At 40.5% G+C, this 18,296-nt stretch overlaps 3 protein-coding genes and 1 non-coding gene across 7 annotated transcripts in view; 2 read left to right on the forward strand and 2 right to left on the reverse strand.

Annotated features, from left to right (window-relative positions):
* LOC110962296 (ADAMTS-like protein 1) overlaps nt 1-11,455 on the forward strand; it is a 109,060-nt gene extending 97,605 nt beyond the window's left edge. For 3 of the 4 annotated variants that reach the window (XM_051943650.1, XM_051943649.1, XM_051943652.1), the window contains 11 exons: nt 129-258; nt 3,141-3,351; nt 4,251-4,430; nt 4,544-4,697; nt 4,872-5,880; nt 5,959-6,086; nt 7,234-7,354; nt 7,467-7,671; nt 8,729-8,838; nt 8,948-9,168; nt 9,695-11,455. In XM_051943650.1, coding sequence (XP_051799610.1) covers nt 129-258; nt 3,141-3,351; nt 4,251-4,430; nt 4,544-4,697; nt 4,872-5,880; nt 5,959-6,086; nt 7,234-7,354; nt 7,467-7,671; nt 8,729-8,838; nt 8,948-9,168; nt 9,695-9,804 — 2,579 coding nt within the window. In that variant the 3' untranslated portion in view covers nt 9,805-11,455. The remainder of the gene's footprint in view (nt 1-128; nt 259-3,140; nt 3,352-4,250; nt 4,431-4,543; nt 4,698-4,871; nt 5,881-5,958; nt 6,087-7,233; nt 7,355-7,466; nt 7,672-8,728; nt 8,839-8,947; nt 9,169-9,694) is intronic. The other variant, XM_051943651.1, reaches the window with a different exon arrangement.
* Nucleotides 1-18,296, reverse strand: part of LOC110962536 (pyruvate carboxylase, mitochondrial) — a 627,844-nt gene that overhangs the window by 573,057 nt on the left and 36,491 nt on the right.
* On the forward strand, nt 11,617-18,200 carry LOC110953818 (NACHT, LRR and PYD domains-containing protein 3-like). The gene is made up of 6 exons (XM_051943657.1): nt 11,617-12,103; nt 13,583-15,305; nt 16,319-16,402; nt 16,509-16,592; nt 16,838-16,915; nt 17,002-18,200. Exons 1-6 carry the CDS (start codon nt 11,809-11,811, stop codon nt 17,318-17,320), a joined length of 2,583 nt encoding a protein of 860 aa, XP_051799617.1. The 5' UTR covers nt 11,617-11,808; the 3' UTR covers nt 17,321-18,200.
* trnai-aau (transfer RNA isoleucine (anticodon AAU)) lies at nt 17,889-17,962 on the reverse strand. Its single transcript has one exon. It is a non-coding gene; the product is annotated as a tRNA-Ile (tRNA).

Below are 18,296 nucleotides of genomic sequence, written 5' to 3' on the forward strand. Positions count from 1 at the left end.
AGTTCCTTGAAATAAGTTTGTTTTGTCTTGTTTTAAGAGGAGCATTTTTCCAGTGCAGAGGAAAGTCCAAAAGCAGGACCGCTATCGTGTATTCTAATGCTCATGATTTGTTGGTTATCTTGCCCCAGGTGTGCAGGAGGCCGTGGTCATCTGCCTGAACAAGCAGACCAGGGAGGCGGCAGACCAAACCCAGTGCGTGAGCTCTCGCCGTCCCCCTCAACTCCTCCAGGACTGCAGAACCCAGCCCTGCCCACCCAGGTAACAGCAGCAACCCCCAGAATCAGACCTCATCATTCAAACATTGTTTAAAATGGGTTGTGCAGGAACATTTGAAAAGACTGATGGATGAAGTCTAAACAAAGGAGAAATGTGTTTGGCTGCATTTAAAAAGAAATTAGTAATTAAAAACAAAAGCTTTGCTAGTTTGCCAAGAGTGTGTCACTCCAAAATATGCGATATGTCTCCTATAGCGAGGACATTTATGTACCATTTTTGTGGAGCTTTGATGCATTCTTGGGTCGTACACATGCAACCGCTTAATTCTCAAACGATCAAAAAACACTCCATGAGCAGAATCAATTAATCTACTCTAATCATTGGTTATATACAAAAGAGATTCAAATGCCTCTAATCCACTACATTATCCTTCAAACCAAACCACTTGGGCCAATTAAATTACAATTTAAGCCACTTGAGTCCAAGTGATACTGAAGCAGAGTGACAGTGATGGATGGTTGTATCACTGAGAGCAGGAAATTGAGCTTTAAGGAACCTGGTGAGAATCAGGGATCAGATGTCAGTGTTTAGTTTTACCTGCAAGGCTCAGATGTACAATTCTCCTTGGAAGAATGAGTTGTGTTAGTGTTGAGATGTAGGAGGATTCAACCGCTACACTTTTGGCAAGCTACTATAGTAAAACACCAGCACCATTTGGCCCTTTATGCAGCTAGAAATGACCTTTAATGATTGCACGTCAAAATGACAAATTTGCCACATTAGCAGAGGGGTTAACAATGTCGTTCTTGTCCTGAGGGGATGCTACTGAAAGGCCTGTGGGGGTAGCTAACATCATGCAGCTAGACACGATTTTGGTTACCAAAACTGACAAGCAATCTTGTCATGACGATAAAATATCGTGTGTCTCGAAATGCCGTGTCATGGACCTTAGTGTTTTAAAGTTTTTCTTGAATTTGAGTCAGGTAAAAGGTGAAAAGATCACTGAAATCACTGTAATAATCCTCTGGAGAACAGAAATATTCTTGCTAAATTTTCAGTTGAAATTATTGGTGCTTGTTGCTACAGCATTTTGATTTGACAGCCTACACTATTAAACTTCTGAACCCTCAATTTTTTTTTTTGCTTCGGTCATATTTTTACTCACTGTGTGGTTTTTCTTCTCTGCAGTATAAACCTCTGTGGAAAGAGTACAACCATGATTAGAAAGAATGGATTGCTCAAAATGCCTTCTGTGCACTATGACACAGTTTTAATGCCATAAATCATATATAAAGATAAAACTAACGTTAATTTTTTTCTGATATGTAGTTATAGCAAACAATTTATTTTTGGCAAATTTTAGATGAGACATGAAAAATATAATTATTTTTATCAAATATAGCTATTTTAAGCATGTCACTAATTACTAACTCAATGGATTTTTCCATTTTCTTGCCTTGATAAATGGTATAATTTTGTCATTTTAAACATTATATATATAGAACATGCTTTTCAATGTATATAAATTATATATAACATGGATTTTGGGGTTTTTCTTTATTCAGTAGTAATAATCTCTATTATTCCCCATATCAGCCTATACAAGATCATTCATTCAAATTAACACTACTGTTTTAAAGCAGGTGGGTAACATAATAATGCAGAAAATCACAATTAGATACTCGAAAATGTGAACATGTGTTAAGTTTCAGACATAAATTAACACAAATCAACAGACTAGACTCTCCCCGCACCAATAGTTGGGTCAATTTTCCTTGAATAGCAAAGGAACACAACGTAAAAAACTAAAAATTCCAAACAAAAAAAATTAAATGTGGAAGCAATGTAGTGAAATTGTGGCCCAAGTTAAATCAACAAGTCAAGTTTTGGTGACGTGGCACCATATCATCATGCTTAGGACTACATATATTGCCCATGAAATAATGTTGATGTTTGCTTTGTGGTGGATGATGTTAAGCCTGATCCACACATCACTGTTATCCACCTATAATCCAATAGATGTATAAGAGCGATATTGTGATGTCCATGTTGTAATTGCTAATCGTAACAAGCCAAACAAGATTTATCCAAATAAAATACCTAAAAGATTAAACAGCAACATGGCATGTCTTTTAACATTCGTGGCTGAGCGGTGAGTGGATTTTGTGGTAGGCCACACGTTTCAAGTTAACACCGTGCGTGTTGTCAGTGTTCCACCACTCACACGCTTGTCAGAAAACCCAGCGGCTTGCAGCCTGCCCTCGCCTGTTTTTCCAGGCCTTGAGTCTTGTTTTCAGGCACAACAAACGCTGCATTGGGCTTGTTTCCTTTGGCCCTTTACTCCCTCCCTGAGGCCTCCTCACCCTCCCATATTAGGCTACACTCTTTGGATAGTGTTCCCTCTGAAGGGAAACAGCCATAGGATTTAGCTTTGAGTAGTCCTGGTCCATGAACAAGCTTCATTCCCAATTCTCCTCAGTCCCTGGACCCTTGAGTAAATATGAATAGTTTTGAAATATCGCCTAATCTGTCAAGCCAGAAGTAAAGGCCTCGGTTTGAAATAAAAATGCGACAGTAACTTTGATGCTAGATTAATGACAGCGTATAAAATTGTGTTGGACAACAGCATGGATGTTGTGCCTCATAGGTCCAGTGAAAAAATATGCCACAGGGATTTCTCAGATATCAGGGAATTCAGTGAGAGATTTAATGCATTTTGCTTTTGATATTTCATGAATTTCACTCTCATGAATTTATGTATTCATAAGACAGCAAGAGTGCCCTCTCATTGGATCAAGAAAACACATCCAGCATTCTTGACTGAGCCCCTCTTGGCTACACTGATTTGAAATATATATGATTTTGATGTATAGATCTGCTACAAATTGTTTTGGAAGAAGGCTCAGTGAATATTGTTTCCACAGGTGGGGAACAGGGGAGTGGAGTTCATGCTCTGCTACGTGTGGGGTTGGTCTGATGACCCGGACCGTGGCGTGCACTCACCAGCCCTCTCGTAACAGCAACCACACTGCAGTTTTAAAGGATGAAGACTGTCCAAAGCCCAAACCCAGTCCTGTCCAGGCCTGCAACCGCTTCGACTGCCCTCCGATGTGGGACACACAAGACTGGGGACAGGTAAAGGATCTCACTAAGTAGTGTCACCAACGTAAACTTAAATCTTATCTTACCGATTGAGAATTTTTTGTAAGCATGGATGAGTGTTCATCTAAAGGCAAGAACATTATTTCTGGCATTCCTGAACGTTTAATTTGAGGCCCTACTTTTTTTTTTAACTCCTTGAAACATCAGTCGCTATGCTGATGACACGCTACTTTACATTGCCAATCATTGTGTCTCTTTAACTGTGTTTTAAATTTCAAGTTATGGATAGCAGATCATTTCCTACACCTCAGTCAGGAGAAAAAATTGAAACCCATTTCAACAAGTGAAAAATCTAAGAATCGTCTTTGACTCGTCTGTTTTCTGCCTGACATGAGAGACACAACTAAGAATCAATCTTATCTTGTGAAGATCATTTCTAGAGTTCGACTGTTTCTTCTGTTACTTGTAGGATTGTAAAGCTCTGATGAAGCATGTATTTCAACTTCAGCTACCTCAAATCTCTGTAGGACATGTGTCGACCAGCTTTAGAAACGATTTTAAGATCCTTAATTGGCTGTTAAATCTCTTAATGGTTTGGGTCTACCTATTTTTTGGACATGTTTTTATTCTATGAATTCTCTAAAACCCTCAGGTCTTCTGATAGTGGCCTTGTAATTTTACTGAAGTGACAAAATAAGCCTATGTTAAAGCATTTTTGGTTTTTATCTTGGGAATAACCTTCCAGAAGACCTGAGGGTGGCAAAATATTGTTTTTGTTGTTTTATTCCTTTTGTTCTGTAAAACTGTATGTTATAAGTGCTAGTTGAAATACTTGATAGATTGATTCATGTCTTCCCCAGGAATAAGAATTAAGGATCTAGGCTAATATGACTGATAAAACTTCTGACACTTCTACATTTTTATGCCTGCAGTGCTCCCAGAGCTGCGGAGGTGGAGTTCAGAGGAGGAAGGTACTGTGCAAACAGCGGCTGGCAGATGGCAGCATCCTGGAGCTGCCTGATACCTTTTGTCCTTCCAAGAGCCCCACAAACCAGCAGCCCTGCGGAAAGCAGGACTGTCCGCCTCTGTGGGTCACAACTGAGTGGTCCCAGGTAGCTTGTTGTTTGACTCGTGCACATACTGACAATTTTCGGTTCAAATTATCTACAAACTTACACTGTACAGATTTTACTCATTTTCATTTCATGTATATTCATTTGTTTAGTGTTCAGTGACCTGCGGAAATGGCATTCAGAGTCTGCAGGCCATCTGCATGAAACGAGGGGAGAACAGACGATATTGGACAATAGACCCGAAGAACTGTTCCATGACATCCAAGCCCAACAGAGTCCGGCCATGCTCCTTCAAGCACTGTGAAAGTAAGAGACTCTCTTTTGCTTCGGTTTATGGAAAGTGTACTGATAAGACAGGGAAGAGTGAATTAAAGCTGCAATTCTAAGCAAGGAGAAGAAAGAGCTAAGCTGTGTGAAGCTCTAGCAAATCACAAATACCCAGAAGTTAAGCCATTCATCTGTCCTCTAATATAATTCCAGACTCCATCAAGCCTGATCCCACCATCCTCACCCAGAAGAAGGTTTATATCCAGTGGAGGAAAGGCAAAAAGATACAGCTGGTTGTTGGAGGTTATGCCTACCTACTGCCCTGGACAACTGTGGTCCTTCGCTGCCCAACACGAAATTTCCGCAAAGGTCACATCCGATGGCTGAAAGAAGGAAAGCCCCTGTTCAGCCTCCCACACCTCTCCATAACGTCACTGGGATATGTGAAGATCCAGCAGTTTCGCGCATCTGATGCCGGGATATACACGTGCATCGCAGGTCAGGCAAAAGAACATTTCATCCTACAGATCATTGGCAGCAAGCAAAAGCTGTCTGTCCCGGAGTCATGGCTTCTTCAAAGTGGACAACAAAATGTTGGACGGCATGATGTGATGTCAACCAGGGAAAGATTACAGGAGCTGCCCATATCCCTCAACAAATATGACAACATTGTTGAGCGTTTGCTTGAACTCAAAGGCTCTGTCCAAGATGAAAAATACATCGCTGACAAACCCCACTCGAATGAAAAGAACAAGTCGAATCTCGAGGAGGAGACGACAAGCTCAGAACTTTCCATCCCAGTTGTACTCATCGCTGATACCCGCAGGCTTGACGAGATCACGTACAAACTCTCTGAAGGCCTCGGAGGACCACCATCGGAACAACTCATCGCTCAGCTGCTCAGTGAGCTCACCACGACGCAGGGTGAAACCAATGAATCTACTCTTCACCCACCAGAAAGTGCGGAATCTTCCACCCAAGGACCGCTCCTATATAAACCGACCATCAAAGCCCACACCTCCAGAGCAAGGAATCCAGCGATAATCCAACGGTCCAAGAAGGTCGGAGTGGCACCACAGTCTGAAATGGTGGTTTATGTGGGGGTGCCGGTTTTGCTGCAGAAACCAGTCGCTACTTTGGTGCTGAGGTGTGAGGCGCTGGGCAACCCTGAACCATCCGTGACATGGACCAAGAATGGAAAAGAGCTGCCCCAAAATAGCAGGTAAGAATTACCCTTTAAAGGGACTTTTTTCCATGCAAATTTCATAGCTGACTGGTTGTTTTGTCCTTGCGTTGGCAGAGTAGGCCTGTTGCCCTCCGGCTCACTGAGGATCCAGTCTCCAGGGAAAGGGGACGAAGGTTTTTACACCTGCACTGCCAGGAACCGTCTTGGAAGTACATCTCTTTCGTCTTGGCTGCAGATTACAGGTAAGTTCTGGAACTTCTCAGGCCTACAAAGTCATGAAATAGAAAATGAGTGTCATTTATTAAAGTTCAGCAGCTTGGAAAATATTTGTTGAATGAAAAGATAAATGCTTCTCTGTTTGTAATGTAGCTGGAGCCAGAAGACCATTAGCTTAGCATGGCCTTAAGTTTGGAAAAACTGGAGGTAAAAAAAAATAAAAAAATCGGCTGCCTAGAATCTTTTGAAGCTCACGTTTTGCAGATATTGAAAACCTTTTCTGTAGCTTTACCTTCAAATGATTAAGTAAGTATTGACCTAATGTCAAGTTGAGTTTGTTCTGGTATAGTTTTATGTACTCCAGTTTACAGTAATTTGTGTTGTTCTTTCGTGGTTCAGGCTGAGAGATTCTGGGAAAGCGTTCTTTCAGCTGAAAAACACTCAGACACAAGAGTAACCACAGGCGCAGATATACACAATGAGCTTTTACTTACCGTACTGGCTCATCTGGCTGCATCAGTGATGGGGAATGTCCGGGGGCATATCACAGCTCGGGTCATCTCCGAGCTGCGCTGTCTTTCGTCTCCTCGAAGCATTATCAGTCCCAAAATTACTGCGTTCTCATCACAGCACCACTGCTGTGGTTTTCCTGATTCTACGGCACTTTTCCCCCCCATACGGCAACAATTAGAGGTTCCAGGCAGTGTTTCAAAGAAGATTAACTCAACGTAGCCCGTTCAGCTAATCTAAATGGAAAGGATAAAGAGGCTTAAAAGTGCTGAAAAATGCCCCAGCTGTATTTTCTCATATTTTTAATTCAAATTCAGTTAAAGGTAATGTATTGGGTGTACTTCTCGGCATTTTAGGGATAGAGTGGAGTGGTAGGGGAAACAGGAATGCAATCCCAAGTACTCTCAATAGCTTTAGAGGGAAATGAATTGGAAATAGAATTTATTACTAAGTTCTTGGAAAGTGCAATTTTATGGTGAACGTGATCAACTCTTTTAGTCATAAACAGAAGAGAAATGATCTTAATAAGGTCAGAGAAGCAGTTTGAAGCTGCTGTAGTGATTATAACTGGATTCATATAGTAATACAGTATTATGTTAATCTTTTTTCTAGTGCATTTAGTCAAAGTTGAGGTTTTAACTCTGTGGCTCATTGTATTTTGAGGTGTCAAAGGAAGAAACTGTGTCCAAGGTAACCGTGTAGGAGCAACCGGCCCTGCTTGTACTGATAGGAGTAACAGCAGCCAGTCAGTTGAGCTGTGTCAAGGACAAGCCTGCCTCTTCAGGTAAGTTGGAGCTACTACATATACTCACTATATGTGTAATGTACAATTTGTGACCAAACTGACAAACAAACAAGTTGTTATGTAGTAGTTTCATTTTCCTGTGGTTGGTTAGGTGGCGTGTGGACGCTTGGTCGCTGTGTTCGGCCACCTGCGGAGGTGGGACCCAGACAAGGAGCGTCCGCTGCATGAAGGGTCCTCACAGCAGGTCAAGACAAGCAGAGAACGGGCAGTGTCTTGGAACAGGACGGAGACCCTCTGATACCAGGATGTGTAACCTTCTGCCCTGCACCAGATGGGCCACGACGTCCTGGGGGCTGGTGAATTTACTTATTATTATCATTATTATTATTACTGAGCGGAAACATGTCACAACAGGTACACATACTTCCTTAGCTATAAAGAGATAAATTATTTGCACATTCAAAGGAATTTGTGCAATATCAGTGATACTTATGTGCATTTCTTTTGTTTATTTTTCTTCTAATGTCCTGATATTTTTGCACTTTCCCATTTACTCGCTGTGGGATTAATAAAGACTTGTCTAATCGGATCTGATATCTTATCTCTCTTTTCATCTCTTCTCATATTTGTTGACGTCACTTGTCTTCTTCTGTTAACTTTTCTCATCTTATCTAGTATCGTATTGTCTCATCTCAACTCATATTTGATGACATCAGACTTGTTCTTCTTATCTGATCAGATCTCATCTGATCTCATATTTGCCAGCATCACCTTTTTTTCCTCATCTCTTCTCATCTCATGCTTGTTGATGTCACCTAATTTCTTTTTATCATATCTCATCTCATGTTGGTTTGTCACTTTTTAAAAAAAAAAAATCTTACCTCATCTCATTTCTTCTCTTCTCATATTTGTTGACATCGCATTTCTTCTCCTGTTAACTTTTCTCATCTAATATCATATTTGTTGATGTCAACTTTTCTCTTCTTATCTCATCTCAACACATATTTGATGACATCAGATTTGTTCTTCTCGCCTGATCAGATTTCATCTGATCTCATATTTGTTAATGTCACCTTTTTTCTTACCTCATCTCATTTAAGCTCTTCTCACATTTGTTGATGTCACTTTTCTCCCTGTGTCATCTTAACTTATCTCATCTCATATCATGTTTTTTTTTTATTTGAGCTTTCCTTGTCTATCACATCTTTCCTCTAGATGTACACATTGTCTTTTAACCTGTTTACAAATCAGTAGCTACCTTTTTAAGTGAACTAAATGCTTTAATATGATGCATAGTTTAGAATCGAAACTTGACATCTTGTGAAAGCAGTTACACTTACAGTTGCTCTTTAAGGTAGGAAAGACTGTCTTACTAAAACTTGTTAGTAATTTTGATGGAATCTCCTCCTTCAGTGTCATGGCCAATGTGTTGGTCCCAGTGTGGCCACACAGCATCGCCATGTCTACTGCCAAGACACAAACGGCACCAAAGTCCCCTACAGGATGTGCAGCGGACTCCAGAGGTAAACACGAATATCAAATTAAGAATTTTTGTTGTTGATGTGCAGCCAATGATGCCTCATGTTTCAGTAGAGTAGCAGAACATTGTATCTTGTGTGTTTGTGTTCTCAGACCAGCCTCTGTGAAGAACTGCTCCACGGAGGCGTGTGCTCTTCAGTGGCGTGTCGGACCATGGACACAGTGCACGGCCACCTGTGGGCGTCATGGCTTCCAGTCACGTCAGGTGACATGCACGCACCTTCGGACCGGCAAGGCCATGAGGGAACATCACTGCATGTGGAGGCCTCGACCTCACAGCTGGCAGAGATGCAATATTTTGTCCTGTGGCAGAGGTAAGCAGAAGGTGCAGTAATGACAAAGCCAAGAGAAGACAATCAATCAGTGAATCAAACTTTATTTATATAGCACTTTTCATACAGTTAAAGCAACACAAAGTGCTTTACAACATTTAAAAACACTAAAAACAAGAAAACCCATCCCTCCCTCCCTCCATATATTTGCACTTTGACTTTGCTCATAATGGACATAGTTTTGGTTTGATGAGGCTTGAAAGTATCTGTCTCTAACATGACTGCCGGCACTCCATTATGAAACTAGAGAAAAGAATTTCACTTGAGCTGCTTAAATCACTAGAAAAATCTTCTTAAAAATCTCTGCAGCATTAGATATTTATTAAAACTAAGTAACTGTGATAACCCACAGGCCTTCATGTAAGTTTTTTGGGTGACAGATTGAGCCTCCAATACAAAGTATAAAACTGAAAATAACTTTATGGTTTGATACTGCAATACTGTGCTCTTGCTGTTTTTGTGGGGGGGAGATGCTTGTGTAGTAAACTGTGTTTCCTGCGTGTCCCAGCAGGAGAGTGTCGAGACAGCACGAGGTACTGTGAGAAGGTCCGACAGTTGGAGCTCTGCCCGCTGCCTCAGTTTAAGAGCCGCTGCTGTTACTCCTGCAGAAATACCTGAAGCAGCAGAGCGACACGAGGGCCGCGGAAAACCTGGAGGGGTCAGGGAAGGTGCCAGCGGAGACTTGTAACCTCTACAACCCGTCCCTACTTCACCGATCAGGCACGGATGGGGATGAATGAGTGTGGAGGAGCGTTTGGTTTCTCTCTTCTCAAAGACGCCACGCGAGGGTTTGAATTTGAAAGCATTGGGACCGGTCTGTTAATGAGGGCTTCATTTTACTTCTGCTATATTTTATGAAGTCCATGACAGCAGCTTTTCTTTTCAAATTGTGCAAACCTGAGAGACATTTCCACTGCGAGCAGGAGAAACCTGCGGTTACTGCATGGTTTCATGAAGGGGAAACTGTTAAAACTGACCATCGACCTGGAAACTTGTGCAGTTTCAGGGTTTTTCTTAAGAAAGGAAAAGAAAAAAGGAACAACAGTGCTGTACCGTTACATTCTATTGTTGCACCATCACTTCATGTCCAAAACAGCGCATACTACCAAGTATTTTCACATGAAATTTGCCACAAAAAATGTAATTATAATCAGACATTTTTAAAATTGATTGACTTCATACCTAGAGATTCTTGGTGAAACCCTCCAAGCTTGTGATAACCACTGGATAGTTGTGTGTTTGTCGTCATTGCAATGGTCTCCAAGCAGCATTGTTCAATAGTTTTAGTGCTAAATGAGCTTTTAATAACACAGTGGGTATGATGCTGCTTAGAAATGGGAAATAGCTAACATGACTAGAAGCCTAATATTTTATAAATGGTATAATTTTGGTGTCAGCCACCTGGGACATATATTCTGGTCTGTGCTTGAAAGCGGACGGAACCAGCATTTGAGGTGTTTAAAGCACAGTTTTGCAGAATACAAAGTCGGACACTCTATTGATTTCTTTTGCATGGGTTGCACTATAGGAGGTGTATGACTGAAGCAAATAATGTTTTGTTAAAAAAAGGACACTTATTTTGCACTCAGGACTCATCCAAGTCTTTGTTAAGAACATGGCTTGCAGAGTTTTTTTTTTGTTTGTTTGTTTTGTAATCTAGTTTTTAGTGTAATTTCTTTCGGTGATATTTCTTGAAAAGATATTTGTCAAAATGTCCCTTTAACCACTTTGTGGCACTACAGTGTGTTCAAACATGAGGTGAACAAACCGTCCTACAAATTCTGACCTTTTAAACAAAAAAAGCAGCTTCTGAAAACTTCATGTAACATTCATCCTTGGACAGATTTTAGTGACACTTGAAGCTTTATAAAGATCATAATTAACGTAGCAAGGACAGATGCAGTCGACAGGGTTTACACTTTTGCCATTACGTCCTCAGTTCCACAACCTGCTTTGTCATCCAGTGCAGCAGGAGACTACTTGGCCTTTCATCGAGGTGTTTTTTTGACGTCACCAGAGGAAAATATCACATTATATACGCTCTTAAGTTGTGTAGATATTTGTTTTGTCTTTTTAACTATTTATTTCCTTGTGTTCTTGTGCATATTTTTTTGTAAATAATGTCAGGTTTGGGGTTTGTTCCATTTCCTTGCAGCTGATGGTAGTGGATGTGCATGCAATGGGGACCCTCTGCTGGTGACTTGATGTGTTGCTCTTTGCTCATGCCTGGTTTCTGACTAAATAAAACCAAATACATTCCTTTTTATAATCTGGTGGTTGTGGTTCTTTCTCATATTCTTTCTTTTGTTTTTTAAATTAGAGTGAAAGCATTGTCAAGTCAACGTGCTCCATTGTGTCAGATAATTAGAATGCATCAGAAGCAAAGGGAGGGTGGATAGTAAACCAGAAGAACAAGCCTTTCAACCAGAAGCATCTGTCTTCACACATTTAGTGAGTAGGCGCGAGTACTTCCTCTTTCTATATTTATGTACAGTGTTGTTTCACAGCTCCAGAAGAGAGACATTAATTTACAGGATTCCTCTGCACTAAGTGTGAATCTAGATGGTGCAACTCCTGTCACCATCTTTGCTGACTTTTACTGAGGATTATTTCTGATCAGTTATGGTGGAGACGGATGTTTGTAACTCCTGTTTGACAACACTGAGGATACTGCGAGTTTCCCTCGTGGATGAGCTGGAAGGACACATCAGCTCCCTGCTGGACGTTTTAGTGAGTCGTGAAGTGTTCACTCGAGATGATCGTGAGGTCGTGTTGTGTCAGCCGGGGCCTCGGGCCAGAGTAAGAAAGGTGCTGGATATAGTGGAATGTAAAGGCGAGGAAGCAGCGCGGGTTTTTCTGTCTGCTAGAAGTCATCAGCACTCCAAAGAGGGGGACACAGATCGGCCTCAGTCCATAGGTATGCAATCATAACCATAGACCTGTCACTGGTGCATTCAGGATAATTTCTGGATTGTCAGTCATGCTTTGATGTTGATATATCATATGTGTGGAATGTGGAAAAAAAATCACAGTGAAACCTCTGATGTCCACATTTTCAATGTTTTTGGGAAGTCTTTGAACACTTTTTGGTGGAAAAAAAGAAATGTTAAAAAATGTTTTTTTCATAAAATTTTAGATATTTTTAGGATTTTTGGAAAGATTTTTATTCATTTTGTTGAAAATATTTTCAAGACTTTTCTTGCCAAATTTTAGGATTTTTTTTTAAAAATAAAACTTCTAAGGGAATTTTTAAAGGAATTATTGGAATTTAATTCCTGAAGGTTTTGCAAATTTTTAGAAATTTGGGGATTTTTTTTGCTACATTTTTGGATTTTTTTCAGACAAGGAGACAATATTTTTCAGTGCCCGTAAATGAGGACCGCAGGAGGGTTAAAAAAATGTCACAATTATGTTTCTTTCTGAATATAGCTTTAACATACAGTATGTAAAAGTACACTAAAGTTCAAAAGTTGGGGTCACTTAGAAATGTCCTCACTTTTTAAAAGAAAGGCATTTTTTGTATGAAGATAACATTAAATTAATCAGACATACAGTCCAGACATTGTTTAATGTGGTAAATGACTATTCTAGCTGGAAATGGCTGATTTTTAATGGAAAATCTACATAGGGGTACAGAGGAACATTTCTAGCAACCATCACAGGGCCGGAGTGGGACTCATTTTCAGCCCTGGACTTTCATGCCTCAGACCAGCCCACTTTAGATCACAACCTATTACTGTTAAAATCATTTAATTCTAGCCTTGTCTTGTAATTCAGTGTGTTTTTCTAAAATATTTCCAATTCAGTGCAAGTAAGGGTTGCTTCACAATGAGGATTTATTCCAACATGAGTGCACATCTCTAATATTATTCTTTAAAACAATATCAGAATCTATATTCTGTTCAAATAAGTGTTCAAGGATATCCAAACTTTAAAAATGAAATAAAAGAAGAAACAAAAATATTAAATGTAAAAAATAAAAAATAAAATAAAAGGTGTTGCACTTTCTAATATCACTAGCATCTCTTTCTTCTCTGCAAGGAAACAGTTCCATCACAACTTAAATTTGTGATGGGCTCTGAATCCATTGTTTACGATACTCATTACTGTTGGCAGCACATGTCGCAGAGCAAACAGTGGTGTGAAGTCTAGCGCTGTCTTCATGTTGAATTGGTAACTACTTTGTACCATATATTGCTGGAAAGTCCATAAACCATTACCCTGTTTTGTTCCTTTTTGACTTTAATTGTAACAGACAGTATGTATAGGTAAAGAATATTAGCTTATTCACATGTAAAAAATTAGAATTGACCTCAAAAATCATGTAGAACTTTGGCTAACAAGCACTGAAAAGAAGACAGTGCAACATGCATATCATAATACTCTTCTTCTGCAGAGTACAACAAAGTCAAGCAGAAGCACAAAGACATCCTCAGGCGCAGGAGTGAGGGCATGCTTTTCTACAACACCCGACACGGAGAGAAAATCCTTTTTTCCGAACATTACGTCAACCTCCTGCTAGTCGATGGGCACCAGGGCTTAGAGAATAAAAGACACGAGGTGCTGACCTTCGGACAAAAGCGACTATCTCTGCAACAGAAGTCTGCAGTGCACAGGAACATCACACCGGCCGAACTGTTCTCAAGTGCAAACGGAGTTCGTCCGGTCAAGAAAGTTCTGGTGACTGGAGTGGCTGGAATCGGAAAAACCATCCTGGTGCAGAAGATGTTGTTCGAATATGGGAGAAACAAGGACCATCTTGCATTTGACTTCATCATCCACATGACCTTCAGGGACTTGAATCTGATTGATAAGCCCACAAATTTCAGGGAGCTGGTGTTGCGTAAAAACAGGCACCTTGCTAAAGAACTTGATAACATCTTGGCTAATGACAGCAAACTTCTCATCATCCTGGACGGCTTCGATGAGTTCAGACACTACAGGAGCTGTGATGTTGACATATTTGTGACTGAGCCGGATGAAGATGCAGAGGTGAAGGAGGTTTTCGGTAGTTTGATGCTGGGTGAGCTGCTACCCAACGCCTCTGTCATGCTCACAAGTCGACCTGCAGCCGTCAACCACATCCCTGTGGGCTGCATCGACCGCTTCGTCCTCATCACTGGCTTCTCCTTGACTGAAGTTCAAGACTTCTTCTTACGTTATTTCCAAGATGGCGTGGTTGCTGAGCGCATGTTCTCAGTGGTCACGGCAAACGAACTCATGCTGACATTGTGCTACATACCTGCATTCTGCTACATCGTGTGCTGCATCCTCAAGGAAAGCAAAGATCTCACTGGAGAAAGCCCCAAGACCATGACGGATATTTATGTGCAGTATCTTGTGGCTTTGCTTCGCTCTCACACCCAAGCAAGAGCTGAAGCATTTCTTCAAGACCAGAAGACAGGAACCGTCCAGCAGCTGTCTGATATTGTGCTGAAGCTGGGCAGACTCGCCTTCCACAAGCTAATGGAGCATCAAACGTTGTTCTACACCAGTGATCGAGATGTTGCAGCGTTAGAAGGAAATAGCCTTGTTAGTACCTTCCTTGATAAGACAGTTGCACAAGAACCCAGCTGCACTGAGGAGGTTTTCTCCTTTGCTCATCTGACTGTTCAAGAGTTCTTTGCTGCTCTTTACTGTGCAGTGACGGATCAAACTTTACCTGATGCACTTCAGAGCTCAGGACTTCCTGGAGAAGCAACAAACAACGGACACTTGGACCTTTTCAACCGCTTCCTCTCTGGAATCCTCTCCGAACGCAATGCTACTTTTCTGTCCAGGCAGGTGGGATTGTGTTGCAGCAAAGAAAAAGTGGAAACCTATCGAGAGAAAATCATCACAGCGCTCAAGATGCTGTGTGAGAATGGAGCTCATATGCTGAACTGCTTGCACTGCCTGTTCGAGCAGCAGGACCCCTCACTGGCCGTCGCCGTGCAGTCGAGGACACTACGAGTGAACGTTAGCGATGAAACACTCACGCAGATGGACTACAATGCCATCAAGTACTTCCTAAACCTCACAAAAGGTAAAATATCAGAGCTGGATCTTACAGGGACTGGAGTTAGCTGCGATGCACTGAGAGATATTCAACCACTGCTGCTCAGATGTGAGAATCTTTGGTGAGTTCCAGGTAAAATATAATGGAGACATTCCACAGATATCATCAACCAAATCTGAAAAAAGTTCCCACCTGACCCTATCAGAATCTGCAGGTTTCATATGTAAAATATTTTTTGTCTATTTAATGAAGCCCTGAATTCACACAATGAGTATTTTCAGACTTACAAGCCCTCGGAGATGAAAGGGGTGGACTGAAATGTCTTGCTTGCTAATTTGTGTTGCTTTTTCCAACATTTTCGAGTCCTCACAACTAGATATGTAAAGGAGGTCAACACATCGAGTCTTCTGGCCTGAAAAACACATGCGAGTTCTGTTAAAAACTGCAATCAAATCAATTTTACATCCACTTCAGGTGTCATAATCTATACACTCAATCTGATTTTTGGCCACCAGCAACCAGAAAACATACAACAATAGAAACATGCACTAGTACCCTGTATGTGTTATCTGTTTTCTGATAATTTGCTGGAGAAAACTTTTTTAAAAAGTGCATATTGGGTAAAATTTCAGAAGTCAAATCAGCATAGGTGATATGTGGTTGGTCAGAAGAAGTTGCAGACGATGATACCAGGCTGATCTTCTTGTCAGGATTTCTTTTCTTTGTGTCAAAATTATTTTTCTAATATATTTTTAAGCATGACAATAGCATAACTTGAGATTCTCTGTCACCATTACATTACTGCCCCACAGAAAAGACCACTGTTGGGTACCAAACTAATTTGGTTGCACTTTCTAACAAAGGTCTTATAATATTCAGAAGATGAAGCTTCAATAAATATCCTTAAGATATTGTAGCGCAAGAAGGTAACGGATTCAGAAGGGTCAGATGGGAGGCAGTGATTGATTTTTAATGGAATGAAATGTGAAGCCACCGATCTATTACCAGGTTTGAGTTACTCATGTTTCAACCTTTGCAGATCTATGTGGGTGAAACATTCACTTTGCATGCATAACACCCAAATCTGATGACTTTATTCCATCAAAATATTATCCAAACTATTTTATTTTAAAGGCTTGGAGAAAACTCCCTCAATATGGAATCTATACAGGTCATTGCTGATGTGCTGCAAGTGTCAGAAAGCATCACTCACCTCGGGTAAGACAAGCATTTGTTCAGAAAATTTATACTATATAGATGGACTACAAGCGTCTTTATTTGAGATGATCCAGACGATATGTCATGCTTTCGGTTCCTTATTTAGGCTTGGATGGACCAACATTGGTGATGATGAAATATTGATTCTTAGTAATGCCATACGGGTGAAAAAAAACCTTCAAGAACTGTGGTAAGAGATGAGTGAATGGCATTCAAGCATGTGAAACGATATATTTGGGGGAAATGAAAGTTCTTTCATGTTGGCTGTGACTGCACAAAGTAGAATTCTCATAAAAGCAGAAGGGAGAAAATGGTGACATTTACACTCAATCCAGCAAAATGTTTCCTAGCATTGAATAGAGATGCAAGAAATATGCTCATATTTGATGATTTTCTTATTGATTCACATATAAAATTGCTCATGTGCTTTCACAGGATGGAGGGGAATCGAGTGAGCCACAGAGGTCTGCTGTCATTCAGTGACTTAACTCCAGATCCTCTGAAAAGAGTTGTGTGAGTGACTGTATTTTTTTAAAAATCATCAGTATTACAACAAATTTGGCAAAAATAAAGCTCCTGTTTGTTCCCTCACCCTACAGCGCCATATGGAATGACCTGGAAGATGCAGGACCTGAGGAAGTGCACGCCCAAGAAAGCATTACAGTGGATTTCACAGATGATGACATGTGGGAAGCGTGGGGGCAGTGGGTGTTCAGAAGGTGTGAGGTCAGCAGCAATGAGAAGTTGGCCACGGTGCTTCCCAAAGTGTGCAACATATCAGCCCCCTGCTTAGAAGCGCAGTGGGCCAAGACCTTCTACAGCCAGCTGGCACAGCTCATCAAGAGCAGGATTGAGGCCTGCACTGAGGACGACATGTGCAAGAAGCTCAGAAAGTTTAACAGCATTTTGAATTTATGAAGAAAACTGAATAAGTCCATGAGATGAGCTTCTTGTCAATAAAATACAACTTGGATCCTTTTAAAAAAGTTGCTTTCTCTATTGTAAACCTCGTGGCAATTTTTGAAGAGCGCCATGCTGGAAAAAACATAAAAGAGAGGTTGCAAATTCTCAACCAGGTCAGATATTGTAGACCTCTGTGAACTATGCCATTTTGTACTCTGCAGTTTATATCTGCCCAGATGTATTCTTGTATCTACCTCATTGCACCTACTTTATATTTGTATTTGCAGTAGTACAACATATTTGCACTGGTATGATACCAAGTTGTGTTTTTTTGTCTTTTTGTCTTTATTTCTTTTATTTTTTTCTTTTTATTCTCATATTACATTGCTCTAGATTTGTATATATATTTATCCCTATTTCTTTATTATGTGATTATCACATTGCCTGCTCTACATGCCTTTTTGGTGAGTCTCATGAAATTGAAGTGATACAGTGGAGAAATAATGAAATGCTACAGTAGCTAAAGCAAAAAATGCAATTCTTTGGGTCAAGCTTGTCTCCAGCAAGTGAAAAATGAAGTTACTGGCCCGTACGGGGATCGAACCCGCGACCTTGGCGTTATTAGCACCACGCTCTAACCAACTGAGCTAACCGGCCATGTCATCACTTCTCGAAAAAACTGGTTTTCAATGTTATTGTCTCCGTGTTACCGTTTTTTGATTTATGTATATATTTTTTGCATTGATGTTTCCTCGTGAATAGCTGGGGCTCATTTTTATGATGGACATTGTATCTAGTTGTCATATGTGGAACGTAATTTTTATTTTTATGTCTTACAAAATGCGCACAGTTTTTATTCAAATCTAAAGACTTAACACATACTGCGTGTATTTTGTTTCTTCTTTTGGAATAATTAACCATAGATATGTGTAGAACCCTAACCCTCTTATACATATCTATGTATCCTGTACGTATCTATGTAATTAACCGG

Source organism: Acanthochromis polyacanthus, chromosome 23 (assembly GCF_021347895.1).
Source record: "Acanthochromis polyacanthus isolate Apoly-LR-REF ecotype Palm Island chromosome 23, KAUST_Apoly_ChrSc, whole genome shotgun sequence".
In the NCBI taxonomy this organism is placed as follows: domain Eukaryota; kingdom Metazoa; phylum Chordata; class Actinopteri; family Pomacentridae; genus Acanthochromis; species Acanthochromis polyacanthus.